The sequence below is a fragment of the Amblyomma maculatum genome, chromosome 1, assembly GCF_055883805.1.
Source record: "Amblyomma maculatum isolate TAMU_Amacu chromosome 1, ASM5588380v1, whole genome shotgun sequence".
Taxonomy (NCBI): Eukaryota; Metazoa; Arthropoda; class Arachnida; order Ixodida; family Ixodidae; genus Amblyomma; species Amblyomma maculatum.
In genome coordinates, this window is record NC_139344.1 from 141,284,355 (window position 1) to 141,302,081 (window position 17,727).

The following is a 17,727-nucleotide window of genomic DNA, read 5'->3' on the forward strand; positions in this document are numbered from 1 at the left end:
GAGCTGCACCCGCCCCGCAACCGCCGGCCGCGCTTTGTGGTCTCTGTCCTTGACCTTCGCCATTTCGACTCATACAGAGCTCCTGAGGATCATTATGCGTTTACCGGAGATTTCAAGAGTGAAATCATTAAATGAGTTAACTCCCGATTCCGAGGCTATTATGAAATATTCCTCTTGCATATATTGAGAGCGCAAAACGCTTAGTCTTACGCTCAACAATAGCGAACGAGCCCAAAAAACTGGTCTATAGATCCTGAACGCAAAGGAAGTTTTGTTTCTTTAGTACCGGAACTACGTCACGACCGTCGCATACAGTGACATAAATGAACGCATCCTGAGCCCTGCGCCAGCCTGCAGGACATTTGATGCCGTTAACTGTCTTGAAGGAGTGTTCTGTAACATCATGAAGTTGTGCAAGGCTTGTTGTAAGGCGCACGGAGATGTCTTTACAAGGAAGGTAAAACGTATTTCATTTGAAATTCGATAGGCCCGAATGTTAGCGAAGAAGGATCAGACACGAAACGAAAGGGACGACGCAAGTTCTGGAGAAAGGACATGTCATTTGGACATGGACGAGGACAGTTGACAGAAATAAAAATGCCTTCACTGCGGTGAATTTAAATCGATAAAAAGCTTCTATGCTTCACTTTCCAGGTCACACTCGTTCCACGTCTGCCGCTCTAAATGAGGGTGGGGTCGGTGAACACTCTCAGTCAGATAAAAGCATCATAAATACCCAATAAAATAGAAAATTGAACAGCCGTCGCTCATAGCTCAGTTGGTAAGAGTCACCGCAAAATTCGGAGGTCATGTGTTCGGATTCTAGTAGCGGCTGTTTTTTTTTTTTTTTTCGTCTACTTTGTATCTAACGATTTTTAACGCATTGAAAATGGTTACAGTAGTCATTCACGTTAACAGAAAGAAAAAGAGCAACGATTACAATGCTCGGTAATGCGTAATTTGAACGCAGCTTTGTAGGTATTTTAGTTTTCCAATATGGACCGCTGCGGTGGCGCGCTCGACTACTCAACCCAGAGATGCGGGATCGAATCCCAGCCGCGGCGGCCGCTTTTCGATGGCGGCGAAAAGCAAGGCGCCTGTGTGCTGTGCGATGTCAGTGCACGTTAAAGGACCCCAAGTGGTCAAATTTTCCGGGACCCTTCACTACGGCATCTCTCATAGGCAGAGACGCTTTGGGACATTATTCTCCATAAAAGCGAACCAAACCAGTTTTGCAACATGTTAGAATTTGAGAGACATGATTATATATATAGGTATGAGCAGTTTGAGCTTACAGTACAATACAATACCATACAATGCAATACAATACAACAATACAATACAATACAATACAATACAATTTAGAGTTTACAATACAGTTTGGTTATGGGGACAATACTCAATATTCTTCCCAAAGCGAAACTTCAAGTGGCCCTCAGTCCTTTCCCAATTCTTGATTGTTACAAACTAGGAGGAGAACAGTTGTCGGCGCTGCTGCTGTGTTTCGATGACCTCGCCTCCAGCGGCGCGTGGATGACGCGGACGTGTTTCTCTTGGGCGTAAACATATTTCACCACGGATAAATTGTGCACCCCTTTACAGGCATGATGCGACCGCGTTGAAGGCTTTCGTCTGCGGTCTCCCTTTCCGATTTAAGTTGCTGTTCGTGCACACCGGCTAAATAACTACCTTAATTTGTGCCCTTGTTATACCCCACGTCATATAAAACATGCATAGCATGCAGCCGTGAGCTGCAAGCACGTGTATACCATTCTGGGTGCTTTAATGAAAACTGGTCCCCAGTCGAAACGCTGGAAAGCCTTATAATAAGTTTTTACGAGTGTCAGTTCATTTTTTAACTATATAAAAAAATAGTCCATATATTGCCTTATTCTCAACTGTATATCTATAATGCAACCATTGAGCTTAGCTTTAAAGTAGGTCACATTAGTGGCCGGACTTTAAAGAAATAAATCTGTTCTTGAAGTTTTCTTTCAGCACCATTATATATATTCTTTAATAACTGCCTACCTGCTTCTCTCGCAGTGGTGGCGCCTTTAGTAACAGACGCCTTTCGAAATACAACTCCAGAAAAGAGCAATTGATTTCGGCGTTTGATTAAACGTCCAAAAGAGTTCATTAAAATGAATAATATTGGATCGAATGATTTAGCTATTTCAATTTATTACTTGATTACCACAAAAGAAAATGATGACAGTCTAGTTACTGTTTTGCATGCTAGTATCTTGTGTTGTTGCATCCAGCCTTGATGGCGCGGTGACTTTGGGAAATTTCCAACGTGCGTAATCTCTATTTGGCGACTCTTGTCGCACCTCGACAGGATACTGTAATTTCCGGCCGCATGGCTACCTTCCCTTACAAGGAGGCTTATGCAGGAAATGTTGCCATGCATAGCCAAAATTAGGCAGAGTGAAATATCATTAAGGAATCGGATAGCAGCCCTACAAGTGAGAGGCACATAATGTCCATATGTCACAAATTTTCATCTGAAACACCGCATCCTTCTTCTTTAATTTATTATATCGGATCACTGTTAACGCTGGGCTAGAGTACGTGAACACACGGGACTCATCTGTTGAGAAAGTTTGTAAACCAGCTTTGTAATGGCGACAGAAATTTCGTTATTCTTCAAATAAAAGGAACTAATTAAAATGAAAAATGCGGGTTGTATGCGGTAGCTTAGTGGACATCGGAATCTTTCCTTTGTCATCGCTGCTGCCAAGTGCAAGTGTGCTAATATTTTTGTATTTGCTAGAATGGCTAAAGATATTGCAAAACTAAAAAAGGAATTCCGTAACGAGCTCTCGAAGCTTAGAGAGGAATTTCAGAAAGAAGTGAAAACATTAGTTGAATCTGCAGAACGTGGCCTGCGGAACGAAGTACGCGAGGTGCAAAAGGAGCAGATGGAACTAACTAGCAGCTTTGAGTACACCCAGAAGGACATTGCTGAATTGGAGAAAAAGTTGCAGCAGGGAATAGAAAAAAATTCGAAGCTAACGATCGAAAATCAGGAGCTTAACTCCCGATGCGCTTCGTTAGAAAGCAAGTCTCGAGAACTTGAGTTACGACTTGTTCAATATGTGAACAATATTCCCGAAACCACAACCTCGAAATTCAAGGTGTCCCAGAACATGAGGATGAAAATGTCAGTGAGATTCTGTCAAAACTTGGTGATGCAGTCAAAGAGCCGATTACAGACGTAGATGTTGAGGCTTGCCACCGAGTTCCTACTCGAAACTCCGGAAAATCTAACATTGTTGTTCGATTCAAGTCCAAAGCCAAGCGTGATGGTGTGCTGCAGAAATAAAAAAAGATGCGGCTGGCTACGAAGGATGTTGGACTGGATGGCAAGATTTCAATCTATGTCAAGGAACACCTAATGCCCGAAAACAAAAAAACTTCTTGGAGTTGCAGTAGCAAAGAAAAAGGAACTTGACTGGAAACACGTGTGGACGAAAAATGGGGCTATTTACGCACGCAAAACTGATGAATCCATTGTCATTCGTCTGTATCTGCAGGATGATCTGTCAAAAATGGCGTAGTAAGTGCTTATGCTCAACAGACACATCTGATCCCGATCCTTAGACTAATATGGAAGAGACAGCACTTTTTACACCATGTGAGTTCAACCGTTTTCTAAGAAACAAAGAGCGCGGTAAATATTTACATATGCTACACTTAAACATGCAGTGCGCTTTAAATAAAACGGATCAACTGACAACTTTTTTGTCGAGTCTTAAATGCACCTTTGACGTAATCATGATGTCTGAAACATGGTATCGCTTTGACAGTGACATTATTCGAATTCCGGGATGCCAGACTTTCGTTCTTAACCGAAGCTCGAAACGTGGTGGGGGCGTTGCCCTTCTAATCAAAGAAAGCTACTCGTGCCAGATCTTACCAGAACACTGTCTGAGCGACATTGAGATGCTTACGGTTCATTCCGGCCGTCAATCCTTTACTGTTGTTTACCGCCCACCGCAAAGCAGTATAAACGAGTTCCTTCCGGGTTTTGAAAAAGAAATCAATTTCTTGTCAGATAATTTCTTATCTTGTATAGGAGGTGATTTTAATATAGACATGGGTGCCAACAGTTCTGCGCAACAAGAACTCACGATATTGCTTCAAGCTGCTGGCTTCCAGAACGTCATAAATAGGCCAACGCGCATAACGGCTACGTCTTCTAGCGTTATCGACCTTTTTATCACGAATTATAACGTGCCTCTTACCGCCGGGCGTTTCGCAGTAGACATCGGAGACCATCTACCTATTTTCCTACGCATTGATACAAAATCCCGCTTAACACATAGCTTTAATCCCTGTCGGCAGCTTATTTCACAGAAAAACCTTGAAACATTTAGGTGCCGTATAGAGCAAACAAACTGGGAACCTGTTTTTTTAAGCACTCACTCGGATGTTGTCTATAGAGCTTTCTTGCGGATATTTTTACCAATCTATCATGATTGTTTTCCTACTATTGAAGCAAAAGTGCCGAAAAACGCTCGCAAGCCGTGGATGTCCCCGCGACTTCTGCGACTTGTAAAGAGGAAGCACAGAATGTTCGCTAAATTTATTAGCACGAAAGATACAGCACTACTAGCCCGCTTTAAAGCATTTAGGAACTTTTTGAACAAAGAGATCAGGACAGCTAGGACGACTTACCACAATAACCTATTTGACAAGGAACTATCTAATAATCCTAAAGGAAAATGGAGGCGCCTTAATCAACTTTTAAATAGAATCACTCATCCCAATAGCATATAAAGCTTAACAGTAGATGGTATTGACCTAAATGGGTGTCCTTTGGCCAATGTTTTTAACGAATTTTTTACTGCAGTCGGGAGTCGATCTCATTGCCCTGACTTCTCTAAATTTCTGGGCGATAGAGTTTTGCAATCTCTCTTTTTTGAGCCGACAGATGAAAATGAGGTGCACTGTATTTTAAAAAGCCTCAAAAATACGACAAGCTTGGGCTCTTGCGATCTCCAAAGTCGCCCAATAAAATATGTCTTGCCTTTAATAGTTCCATGTTTAACGCACATATATAACACTGCGCTAATTACAGCAAATTTTCCTGCTGATATGAAACTTGCTAGGGTGGCAGTAATCTTCAAAAAGGGAGACATAAATAGTTTGAGTAATTACAGGCCAATATCTGTCTTACCTTTCTTCTCCAAGGGACTAGAACGCATAATTCATTCTCGAACGCATAATTTCCTTCTAAAACACTCTATTATAAATGACTGCCAATATGGGTTTACCAAACATAGGTCCACGGAGCATGCATTACTTGACCAAAAAGAATATATATTAGGCAACATAGAATCCCAGAAGCTTACTCTTAGAATTTTTGTAGATTTCAGTAAGGCGTTTGATACACTAAATCATAATACCCTCTTTGCTAAACTCGAACGTTGTGGTATACGTGGCCATGCCTTAAACCTTCTCAAGTCATATATGTGCTCGCGATCCCAATATGTTGTTATCGATAATTGTCGTTCCGATGTGCTACAAATTCCAAATGGCGTGCCACAGGGCAGTCTTCTGGGTCATATACTCTTTAACGTATATATTAATGATATTGTTAATATAAGCAACGAGATAAAATTTATTATTTTACGCTGACGACACCAGCTTATTCTGCTCCTCTACTGATATTAATCAACTAACGGACTCTGCGAACAAGGTACTCGCTTCTTTGAAGGAATGGTCATGCTTAAATTCTTTGACGGTAAACAAAGAAAAAACAAAGGCAATAATATTTCATGCTAGGGGCAGGCTAGTAGGGAATGCGCCCCCTATATTTTTCGGCGGCTCAAGAGTGGAATATGTCCAATCATTCACATCACTTGGCATAGATTTTACACCCACAATGTCGTGGGATAGTCAGATAAACAAGGTCTGCACTAAGCTTTCTAAATTCATAGCCATTATCTCTCGTAATAAATATATTCTACCAACGAAAACGAAACTTGACCTCTACTATGCATTCTTTTTCTCCTACTTAGGATACTGCTATTTGGTGTGGGGAAATACCACTATGTCCAATTTGCAAAACGTTTTTGTTCTGCAGAAGAACATGCTACGCGTTATAACAAATTTCTCCTACGACGCCCCAACCCGTCCCATACGGATGAAATACAGAATAATTCCAGTACTTAAGCTGTTCGAGTACAGCTTTGCTTGTTTTTATAAAAAGCATACCGCACGAAATGACTCCCGCATTGTACAGCTGGTGCCACACAACACGCCCTATGCTACAAAAAACCCTGAAATGTTTGAGGTACCCAGATGTATAGAACAAACTATGGTTTTGCTATGTTGAAATATATACTGCCAATGTATTTGAACACTTTTCTTTACAGCAACATGAACAAAATCACTTTTTCTTTCCTCCGAGAAATGCTCACTGATTAGGTTGTATTGATAAGGAATGCGTCTATCGACAATTCATATTTTTACCTTTTCCTTGTCATTATATAATTTTTCTTCTGTTTCAAAGCACTGTCTCATTTTGTAACGCGTGAATTGTTCATTTTACATCGCACGAACTGCCGCTGCTGTTCATCGTCGACTTTACGGGTGGCGAAGCCCGTCAAGCGGTCATTGCGAACTGCTTTTTTTCGTCACCCGCTCTTTTTGTACGACAAAAGCGGAATAAACATTCATTCATTCGCATGTATTTGGCTAGCTATGTGCAAGGAAATATATAGAAATAGCAACTTTTCGCTACGTACGTAGCCACAGCATCCTGTTGCTTTAGGATTTGTATTTAACCTTCACCGTTTAAATACAACCGCCAGTTATATATATATATTCTTGTTTTTTTTTTTTTTTTTTCAGTTGGCAGAAGTGTTTTCTTGCTTATTTTAGCTACCTTTTGCTATTGTTTTAATCCAAGGGAGAGACTTCGGTTCACACAGTAACACGAAGTGCAATTCTTTCATTTCTGTTAACGTGAAGGCAGGGTTGAACCGCTCGTCAAGAGAGGAAAGAAGTCATGATGATGTCATTATCCAGCCCGATGAGTGCTGATATCAATAAAACTGTTCAAAAAATTGTTTTCTTTTTCAGAGCAGATATACCTTCATATTTTAATTATTCAAATTGCTTATAACGATACAATGACTGGAAGAAGCGCAGTGGATGCCGAACGAAGGGATGTGTAGCAGGGGCACAAAGATTGCAGCTTGCTCATGACATGCTTAAATGGTACAGAAATAAAAAGCATTGATTAGTCTCGACTACTACTATGGCTCGTAAACCCCTTTTTCCACTGTTACGAGTAAAACCGGAGAGTTGAAAAATCTTTCCCGCTAGTTTCACGCGCCAAATCCCCCCCCCCCCCCCCCCCCTCTTTTCTCAGCTGTCCTGAAGCTGGCCAAAAAGAAAAAAAGCATAAAATGAACACCCCCCCCCCCCCTTAAAAAAAACAAAAAAAAAACAGCACAATTTGTTCAGCATTTAATGTGGTTGTGTGATTTGATCTGAATTATGAAACCTTGGCCGAACCCTCAATCGAAAAACCTTCGAAAAAAATTTCGCATGGAAGAATATTGCGCGAAAGTAGGACTAAAATATGAATATGGTGATTGTAATTGGCGCTAGCAAATCGTGAAACCCCTGGCTAGAATTAGCCACGCTGATAGTCGGGTATAGCGCTTACTTTCTGTTAGCGTAGTCTGTAGCAAAAAACAACTTCAAGAAGAAAACCAATAAGGGGTGAAATAATGCAAATTTATTCGATCAAGAGTAAGAAAAAAAAAAAAAAAAGCTCTGCTACAAAATTTCACCGCAGTGGATGGTTAAGTAAGCGGAGAAGCAAGAACCAAGGATTAATGTTTTTGCGCAATTAAGGCATAATAAATGTCATGCCGGCACAAACTGACCGGCCTTTGTTACACAGAGAGGCTATCTGGTCATTTTTCGAATCATTAAAACAGTGATTTTTTCTTTTAATTTGCAACATACTATGGTTTCGAGACAACAGCGCGTGGCGTAGTGAGGACGGATCAACTTAAACCTTTCTTCCCATGCGCAATCAGGAAGAACCTAACTATAGAGCAGTATGCCATCTTAAGACTTACAATCACTACAACAGGCCGGACAAAGGTTAAGTATGGTCACATTGGAGACAAGATGTGTTTTGTCAAAGCAAAGAGAATATCGGACACTAACTGTGACGTCGATGCCTGTTTGATGTACTTTTTTTTTTCTGTGTCTCGTTCAGTGTGGCCGAAAGTTAGTTGCTGAGATGCAGTGCATGGTTGTCTGGTTCATAATCGTATAAATGCGCATGGTCCGGATGTTACGCACACAATCATATCGTTTTTGAATAGCTGGCAGAAGCATTGGCTTGAGGTAATATTTCGCAGCTGTTATACGTTTTTTGATAGAATAGAGCAACATATATCGTGGCATAAGAACATGACACGCCTTCGAGCTTTGTGGTTTGGCGTTGACTAAGAAACGCAGGCTTTCTAGAGGGCAGCCTGGTTCCTACAAGTGCTGTCTGTTTGCCCTTCGGACGCGATCGAGTCCTCCTGGCGAGATGCGAAAGAATAGGCTTCGCGGTTCCCAGTCGATCACCTGCGTTCTTTTAACCACTTTTAAAACCCTGATAAACGCTTGGCTTTTACTCGTGCGTAGAACAGTGGTTCGTTGCCCCAGTGAGTGCACGCACAAACAGGAGTTGTTGTGGTTGGGCACAACTTAAGAGCGGAGAGGTACAATTGCCCATCAAAAGATGTCCTCCAACCAATGGTGTCAACCGACTGCCATGATTTCGCGGTTAATCCCCTAGTCCACGCTAACGTTAAATTGCAAGGGGTTTGCTGGAGCAAGGAGGCCGACCACAACTTAACTGGATCGACGGCGATGCCATGAAAACCAGGCGACGGCAATTGGCCGGAGAGCACTATAGCAACATTTGCTGACATTTCATTGTAGAAAAAAAAAATCAAAATAGCTGGTTTTGTTATCAGCAAAAAAAAAAAAAAACTACTACTACTCGTGGGTAATCAGACGACCAAGATGAATCATAGAGCGAATATGTTGGTGTTCAGACTTCTGAATAATACTCTAATTTGATCACAGATGGCATCACAAATAGAATCACGAAAGCAACTCATGACCGCACAAAAGCTTTGGAACAGTTCTCACTAACTATAAGTATTATTTGCGACGAAAGAGTGATAAATAAGGGCAGTTGCGTAGAGTACGGTTAAGTATCCCCGGAGGTCCTTCACCAGGCGTGATACAATGCGTGTAGCAACGACAGTGCTCGAAAATCACAGTTTATTGTAAAAAAGAATATTATTGGCTACGCTATAGGCTAAAGCTTCACTGGAAGGTTTGGCGACAGCCGTCACTGCGTTGGCGATTCTTACGCTCTCCCTGCTGCATGACTTTTCCCAGCGCGAACTTCGTCCTAGGATGGCAGTTCAAGCTCCGCCATCCTTCGGCGAGAAAGCCGTGCCCTGCTTGTGTCGAACATGGCACCAATCCAAGTGGGCGAGCTCGTGGCGAACGGCGGTGGGTGAGTGGGCATAACATCTAACCCTCTTGGGGGATCGGGACAACGTCCGGGCACCCTTCTGGAAGCGTCCGGAGGACCTCCCAGCAAAGGGTGTACCCCAGGACACTTGCCGAACTCAGCGCACCACGGCTTCACCACAGGTCATTACGGGCCCCATATAATGGACGTCGCCGCAAAAGCTGACATAAATCTCGCACCACAGCACTTGTTACCATCGCCGCGTTTGTATATATCCTGAGCAATTGCACGCATCCATACCCTAGAAACGTTCAAGAAGCCGGCGCCGCATTTGTTGGTACACCAAGAGTAGCATCCTCGAATCGCGGTGCAGGCGATTTTCCTTTTCTCGCAATTATAGAAGCACACTACAGTGCATTACCACACAACGAACGTCTGCTCTTGACACTTGCTACAAGGCAAGCAGCTCACAAACAGAAAACAGGACCGAGCGAAGCACCAACACAGTTTCTCATATCTAAAGATTGGAAGTGAGCAAATTTACTGAATTTCAGCCATCCCACTACGCTTTCACAACTGGCAAATAACCAATAACAGTGCCGAAGAAACAATAATGAGCAATGGCACAACACCAGAATAAGCTCCATGACACGGGCAATAGAAAGCAAGTAAATGACGGTTTGGGACCCGTACAAAATAGACAGTTCAGCTTATTGATAAGGTAGACGACTACTGCCGAAGAAGCAGCAGATGGAAACCCACGGGTCACCTCCCGCTGGCGCATTACGATGAACCTTCGACGGAGGGCCACTCAAAAGTGGCGGCGTACCGTAACATGAAGTAACTCTCGGAGCGAGCGCGGCGTCCCTCCAAGTGCCGCGGAAATTCGACGCTAAGAGGCCAGTGACGCGCAGGGCAAACGAAAGCTCGGCAGCTCACGGGCGGGCATCAGCGGGGAGGCCTAACTGGCACGAGGCGATGACAGCTGTCAGAGTGGTGGCGCCGATGCGTCGAAGGGCGCATCACCGGGAGCCGCATCTCTGAAAAGCTCAATCAGCACCCACAGCGAGGCGCCCTGCTGTGGGAAAGGGAAAACGGAACCGGCGTATCTCAATGTCAAGGCTTCGGTCGGCGGCCGCCTTGACGGCTGTCCGCGAAGGCAACACACCCCCACCGGTCAGCGTGCGTCTACTTCCTGAATAGCGGTCGCGATCAGCAATCGGCGGCACGCGCGCGCGAGAGCGGAGACGTGGGCCCGGGAGCCGCGACAAGGAGTCCAACTTGTCCCAGGCCGCGCATCCTTTCTTCGTTTTTGGTGAGTTGGTCTCTTTAAACGAGGGCAGCGTGTTGGCGGCTGTCTGGCGACCGAAATAGGCGCCGGCCCTCCCTTCTCGCCCGAGCAACGCATCCGCCGCTCGTTGGGTATTCCTCTCTCGCCGAAAAGGAGCGAGTTTACAGATTTCCCGCTCCAATGTAGATCAAGCACACCTTCCCCTCGCGGAAACGCCATGGGCTTCTGCGGCCGCCCGCTGGACTTGACCGACTATTTTTATCAAGCTTCGAAATGGACGCGCTCATTCAGCGGCGCCGCCTACCCCCTCACCCGTCATCGCTGCTGGCCGATAAGGCTAGCGTGCTTTCTCCCCGCCTCCTCGCAACGGTGCTGTTCTTTCGTTCTTGCCCAGTCTGGTATAAAACCCTGCAAGGCCACGCAGCCAGCACTGTGGATCGAGCAACGCAGTCGGTGCTTTCCAGCGGAGCAGCTCAGGGATTGTAGCCATGAAGACGATCGTAAGTGTCGACGAGCCAGCCACCACAACCGACGTGCTTTCGCGTTCCTCGTGAAGCGGCGCGGTGCTCACGCCGAGTCGACGGCGGGTCCAAGTCAAGGTCGCCGGTTCGACTCTGCCTCCCTCAGCAGGCGTCGCACCTTCGATTCTGACGAAGGCCTTGCCCGCCGGCTCAGCGGCATTCAGTGACGCAAACTTCAGTGCCCTTCATCCGGATACCGTTAGACAAAATATTGACTTTTGTCTGCGTAAATAATTTTCCGCGCTAATTAACTTTTTGTTAATCAATATTCGGTGCAAGTTCAAATTATCCTGAGAAATCGGAGCCAGACGATAAAGGTTATCCACACGGCAATAGGTTGCTGTTCTAACTGGTCACCTGCCGCGATTCACTTAAACAGCTCTAACAAATCCCTGATGCATTCACTAACTTCTAGTCTTCAGGTAACATCGATGATTTCAGGTAATCTTTTGCTCTTTCAGGGATATGACTACTAAGTACTTTTCTCCTCAAGGGTACTTAGCAGTCATTAGAATGCAGCTTAACTGCGAAATCAGCGCTCACAGCCCCCAAATGAAGTAACCTTGATTGCCTATAGTGTGGGAATTAAGTTGACAGAAAACCTTTTCCGCCTTTCCCTATCCTTTAGCCTCGAAAATTGTTATCCTTCGGCCTCCTACGTAAAGACCAAATTGAAGGTCCGCCGAAGACGAAAGTAATTAACCTAGTTTTAACGCCGAATCCTACATGTTCCATGAACAAGATGTGACGGGAGTGCTAGGTTAGATCGTGATGGACCTCCGGCTGTTTTTTATTTATTATTTTTCTGATCGGACCAGGCCTAGTTACTAAGACCCGCTTTGGAAAGGTAAGACTGTCAAACGGGTGTGCAGTTTCGACAGCCGGAGTGGTGTGCTGATGAAATTAATAATACATTAGATTGTCAGAAACTAGCAAAGTAGTATACTAGTGCGCGCCCCAAGTTGATAATGTCCTAGCTGAGATCAAGGTCACGAAATGTTCTGCGTGAAGGCTTGTGATGAGTAGAACAGGCAACGGCTGGTACATTAGGAACACGGATTGAACGCTGATGCGCGGTAAGTGTCGCCGATGGTGGCTGGGTAGTAGTGACAAGGTCAGGCAACTCGCTCAAGAACTGGACCGGCTGGCGCAAGGACTGGCTCACTGGGGATCATTTGGATAGCCCTCCGTTCTGCACTGGTCTGAACTAGGCCGGGTACGATGACGGCGGTTAGATTAATAATGCGACTGAAAAAGAAAGCGCTATAGGGTTTCTGCTTATTTGAAGTTGAGATTCCAGTTCTTTCTCGGAAACAGCGAGCAGAGAAAAGACAGGTTACAAGAACCAAGAGGTTCAGCTGCTTAGGACGTGGTTCGTGAATATCGTTCGCCACCTCAGTATTTCCTATTACAAATGGTTATTGAAGGAGAGGCGTCTTTATTAGCCTCGTATCCGGCAAGTTCTTGACCTTTACTTACACATTCCTAATTATTTTGAAAAAGTGCTCTCTTTTGGAATTCATAGGGTAAAACGGACTCATATGATCTATATCTGGAGTGATGAAATTCACTCAGTAGCGAAGAAATGAAGCCTCAAAAGATGTCTACATTTTCCAGCAATTCAGTAAGGGCGAGACATCAGCTACTGGCTCACAAATTTTATGGCTATAGGTTCTGCGTGGAAGAAAATTAATAGGTTCTCGTAACAACTATGCGCATGACAAACGTTTGCTATCTAGTTTAGTAAGATAAAGCTTTCAGAATGCACCTAACCCTCCCTCATCGAAATCGGTGGAAAATTTTAACATTGAAACGGCTCAGCTGCCATTTAAAACAGGCGTAAGTTGGATCAGCCCTGTGTTTAAAGAGCTTTAAAAATATCAGAGGCAGTGGTTCGAGGCCGCTGCTCAGCGGCTAATACGTTCGCGAAGGCCTTCATGTGTAATAACGTGCAGAACTGTCCACACGTTCAAGGCTGCATTATGATCCAATGATCAACAATCCCCTTACTCCTCCTTCTTTGAAATGAAGAACAGGCAACCTGAGACGCATTTTTGGTTCGGTGTAATTGCCAGTAGATAGTATACATGCTCGCTAGTTCCGCCGAACAAGCTTTTTTTTTATTGCAATACATGCAGCGATAGATCAAAACGAAAGCGGTAGCGCGTTGTACGTATAAATGTACACGAGCGGCGCTCTCGGCAAGCAAGGAGAAACCGTATTCCTCCCAGCGGATTCGTCGGCCAATGTCAGCAGCTAAAAAGTCGTCACACTCGTAGGGTTCTGAGATGATGGTGACTTTGTCCAGCAAAGTTATGAGGCAGGATTACGATTTCAAAACATGAGCAAGCTCGACACTGGGGTTCAATGCACGCCTGAAACCTAGCTCACCTATTCGTGACTAAACCTTCGCTGGTTCGTGTTTGCTTCACGACTTTACAGGTGCTCGTGTTAGCCGCGCTAGCAGCGACTATGACCAGCGGCGTACACGGAGGATACGATATCAACGCGCTACACGCCCTGAGCGCCGTCAACTCCGGTCACGGAGGAGGCGGAGGTGGAGGCTACGGAGGCGGTTACGGCCATGGCGTGCCCATCGTCAAAGTGGGCTACGTCAAGAAACCCTACGTTACCATCGGTGAGTACGTGAATCCGGGCTCGAGGAAAGCGTAGGCTCTTGAAACTACGGTACGAAGGCTATCTTTTGGTGGTTAGGCTGAAGATCCCTTCAGTGTTGTGAGCAATTCATGTAAGTAACCTGTTACGCTTGGATCAGGAGGACGGTCGCAATACAGAATTTCTAATCGATGACAAGCTGTGACCTTGAAAATAGGGCCTAAATCTTGAGCAACGTCCGACTATGGCAGTGCTGCTACTTCTTTTCTTTTTTGTCAGCAACAGGGTTTCGGGAAACATTGCGATGTTCTTCTAATTGTTACCATAATTATTTCAACTTTTTTTTTTGTACAGAATTTCTGTTCATTTAATAATGGGATCATTACGCTTCGCTTTCTAATAATGCGTGTCTGGCAGCAGAGGAAATATGAAGCTAATCCCTTAGAAAAGGAAGAATTACTTGGCGCCGTGAGTTAGCTGTGAAATCGACATAAATTAAACATTCGTACACCATGCAATATTCAAGTTTTCAAAGTCCGCATTATCAGTTGTCAAATGCTCATTTGCTTATTGATTACACCTCTGGCTGCAGGCTATGTCCCTAAGAAAGTGGTAAAGTTTGTCAAGGTGCCTGTCAAGACCGTCGGCATCGGTATTCGGCCCGTGCTCACGTACAAGGTTGCCCATCAGGTCAAGGTCGGTCACCCGCACTTTGGTTACGGGCATGGTGGCTACGGACATGGCTACGGACACGGATACGGAGGTCACGGACTTCACAAGGGCATCAGCATTGGTTTCGGAGGTCACGGCATCGGCATTGGCTTTGGACATGGACATGGATATGGGGGCTACGGTCACGGTTTAGGACATGGCCATGGTTACGGGCATGGTTTTGGCCACGGCTACGGCGGCGGCTACGGCGGCGGCTATGGTGGCTACCACGGTTTCTGGTGATTGGTGTGCGTGCTGGCGACGTCATCCTGGTCATACTCAACGGTTGCGGTAAGATGCGGCAAATTAGATTTAGATGCTGGGGACAATAATGAAGTCAAAACCAAGGAGAACAATACGCGCAGTTTTCAACTGAGGGAAAGGAAGTCGGTGCAGAGAACGAAGTTAGCCACCCTGAAGGGCTCGGGGTGGACTGCACGCTTTAACTGATCGCTAAACGCCAATTTCGCATGCGCCAGGCATTGTTCTCACCGTGAAATTCCACCACTGGTTATAATCACGAAACCTGAATTGCACGTCGGTTCAAACAAAGTCAATAATGTGGCCGTCCGAATGCTCTTACGGCAATTGTCGGCGGTCAAATAAGGGCGCGCACTGTCGCTAAAAGAGAGCTGTAAATGACGAGTACACCGCTCACGTAAATTACCTATAGTTCCAGGCGACATAAATGACTACCGCTCAGATGGGTGCGATTTTTTTGACGCCTGCTTGCTTTTTTTTTTTTTTTCAGGAGAAACTGAACCTCATCTGTACATAACCTCATCCAGCTCAACTCTTAGGCCTAATATGTTTATTAATAATAAAAATCTGTATATACTTCCCCCCTTCCAAACCAGTCGTCTGAGTTTTACCTACGGGGCCTTTTCGCGCCACAAATGCCGCTGAGAATGCTTCGCTCCGACGTAGAACACACGCATACAGCTGAAAGCAAAAAAAAAGAAAAAGGGAACTCTACACAAGAAGTCCTCAAGGTACGTATCACCTTCGCACCAGCCTATGGCGAAGAAGCTCGACTACATCCACGACATAATCGCCCTAGATTGAGATAGTGTCGCTGTATACGTACAATTTAGCTCTTAAATGACCTCTACCTCCTGCTGAATTGTTCCGAACTCGGGTGTTTTGAAGGAAATCCACAGAATGGGGAGTAGGTTAAGTGGAGGATCAGTTTAGCAAAACATTCACATTACCGCTTCTATCTGTTCCCGCTGCTGTGTCTCGAGAGCTTTGATTTTCAACTACTCATCTCACCGTCACATCCTGGCAACGAGGACCGCGAGGAGCCACGGCGTCCCTCGTAGTACGTGTGAAGCTTGGGGATGTCAAACCCCGCAATATATATAGTTTACTTCGTTCCGTAAATTTTGAACTATTAATGCCTCCTTTAGTCTTACGGCAAGCACCACCATTAACAAAATGAATTTAAAACTTTACGGGAACGTCGGTAAACGCAAGCTGAAATTTGAGTGAGTTTTATCTAAAAATATAATTTATTTTTTCCCCCAAAAACGCCAGATGATCAAAATCCCTATAAAGCGGGGATATGTGCGTCGAAATAATTCAACGGCCCGTACAGTGCAGTTATTTTAAATGCGATTACTTTTACTTCGTCTGCGACGCAGCTTACATGACCTGGCTTGCGGGCAGTATTCTTTATTGCGCGAATTCGTCTAAATAACAGGGCAGATTCATATGCAAGTTTGCATTCTTCTTTTATTAGATGCACTCGTGTTCCAAAATTTTCGAAATAATTCTTATTTGACGAATAGCGCGTGACCTATACTTGAAATTTTCGGCACGAAATAAAAGTGTATAATTTATTGTTCTCTCCAAATTTGTCAGTAAGAAGAACCGTAAACTTTTAAATCTAAAACACACGCGGTTAAATAACCAATGCATGACAATGTGGATCAGAAGATAAAATTGTCGGCAGAGTTTCAGCATCTCGATTTGGATGAGAAGGATTGCGCTAGAATCTCCTCGTCTGACCTCTGACTCTCTTACTAGCGCAGTCTTTCTCACTCCCTCGCTCAAGAAAGCGACCATCTGTGAAAGAACATTAATTAGCGAGACATTAGCCCTTGCGTTGGAGACGGCCGAGTATCGGCTGTTCATCTTACTGTATGTTCCTCTAAGCCTGCGGATGTCAGGGGCGCGCATTTACGAATTAGGCGGACGAAACTGACAAGGCAGGTGCTGCTTTTGCTTAGCTTCGCCGCCCGTCATGCCATCTCCTACAAAGTAAAGACTCTATCTATATTCTCTACCGACAACAGTTTCGATGGCCAGCATGCTATTTTTGAGTTTTTCTATGGAAACGGATGAAAGCTACTATAATGTTTCTAGTTTGTATGCGTTTAACATGCGTTGAGTGTATATTGATGCTTGTACGAGATGGCGAAGCAGTCGGCACCAGCGCTGGACAAGAAAATCATTCCAGCACTGTATTATTCTACCGGAGATGTAAGGGAGACACAGACTAGAGGAGTCAAAAATAGTCAGGGAAGTGCTGTAAAGAAGCAGCTCAATGCAACCTGTCTGGTTCGACTGGCGGCTTAGCAGACTTGTTCTCCCGCAAGGATACTAGAACAGAGGTAAATGTCATTGCCTCATAACGCCTTAAAAATGGAATTTGCGAGAACGTTTTGTTTCCTGGCGTGCACATATGCATTCAACCAAATAACACGAGCCTAGTGCTCTCCACTGCACTTTTGAGTTGTACCCGACTACATATGAACAACAATATTGTACCCGCAAAGTAACTGTATTGAGTATGAATCTCCCTTCCAGACTAAAACCAAGTCTGGATTTCCTAGTAAAATCTTCCTTCTTTTTTCCTCCTCTGAATGTCTGGCATGCAGTTTTGTCTGGTATGCCTGCAATCGCTAAGAAGCCAGGGAGCTTTTTTTTTTTTTCTTCTTTATCCCTTACCTACTATGTCATGGAGGGTGACGGCTACTAGTCGGAACAAATGGTCCCGACCTGAAAGAAAAAAAATAGTACACAATAATCGTAGGCCTAAAATGGCTTGAATACGCTCCTGCGCCCCC

The 17,727-nt window shown here is 44.6% G+C and overlaps 1 protein-coding gene across 1 annotated transcript; it reads left to right on the top strand.

Moving 5' to 3' along the window:
* Positions 1-11,201: 11,201 nt before the first annotated feature.
* On the top strand, positions 11,202-15,510 carry LOC146204182 (uncharacterized). The gene is made up of 4 exons (XM_084586203.1): positions 11,202-11,308; positions 13,772-13,967; positions 14,538-14,947; positions 15,408-15,510. The coding sequence occupies exons 1-3, from the start codon at positions 11,297-11,299 to the stop codon at positions 14,897-14,899; spliced, it is 570 nt and encodes a 189-aa protein (XP_084442329.1). The 5' UTR covers positions 11,202-11,296; the 3' UTR covers positions 14,900-14,947; positions 15,408-15,510.
* Positions 15,511-17,727: the final 2,217 nt, after the last annotated feature.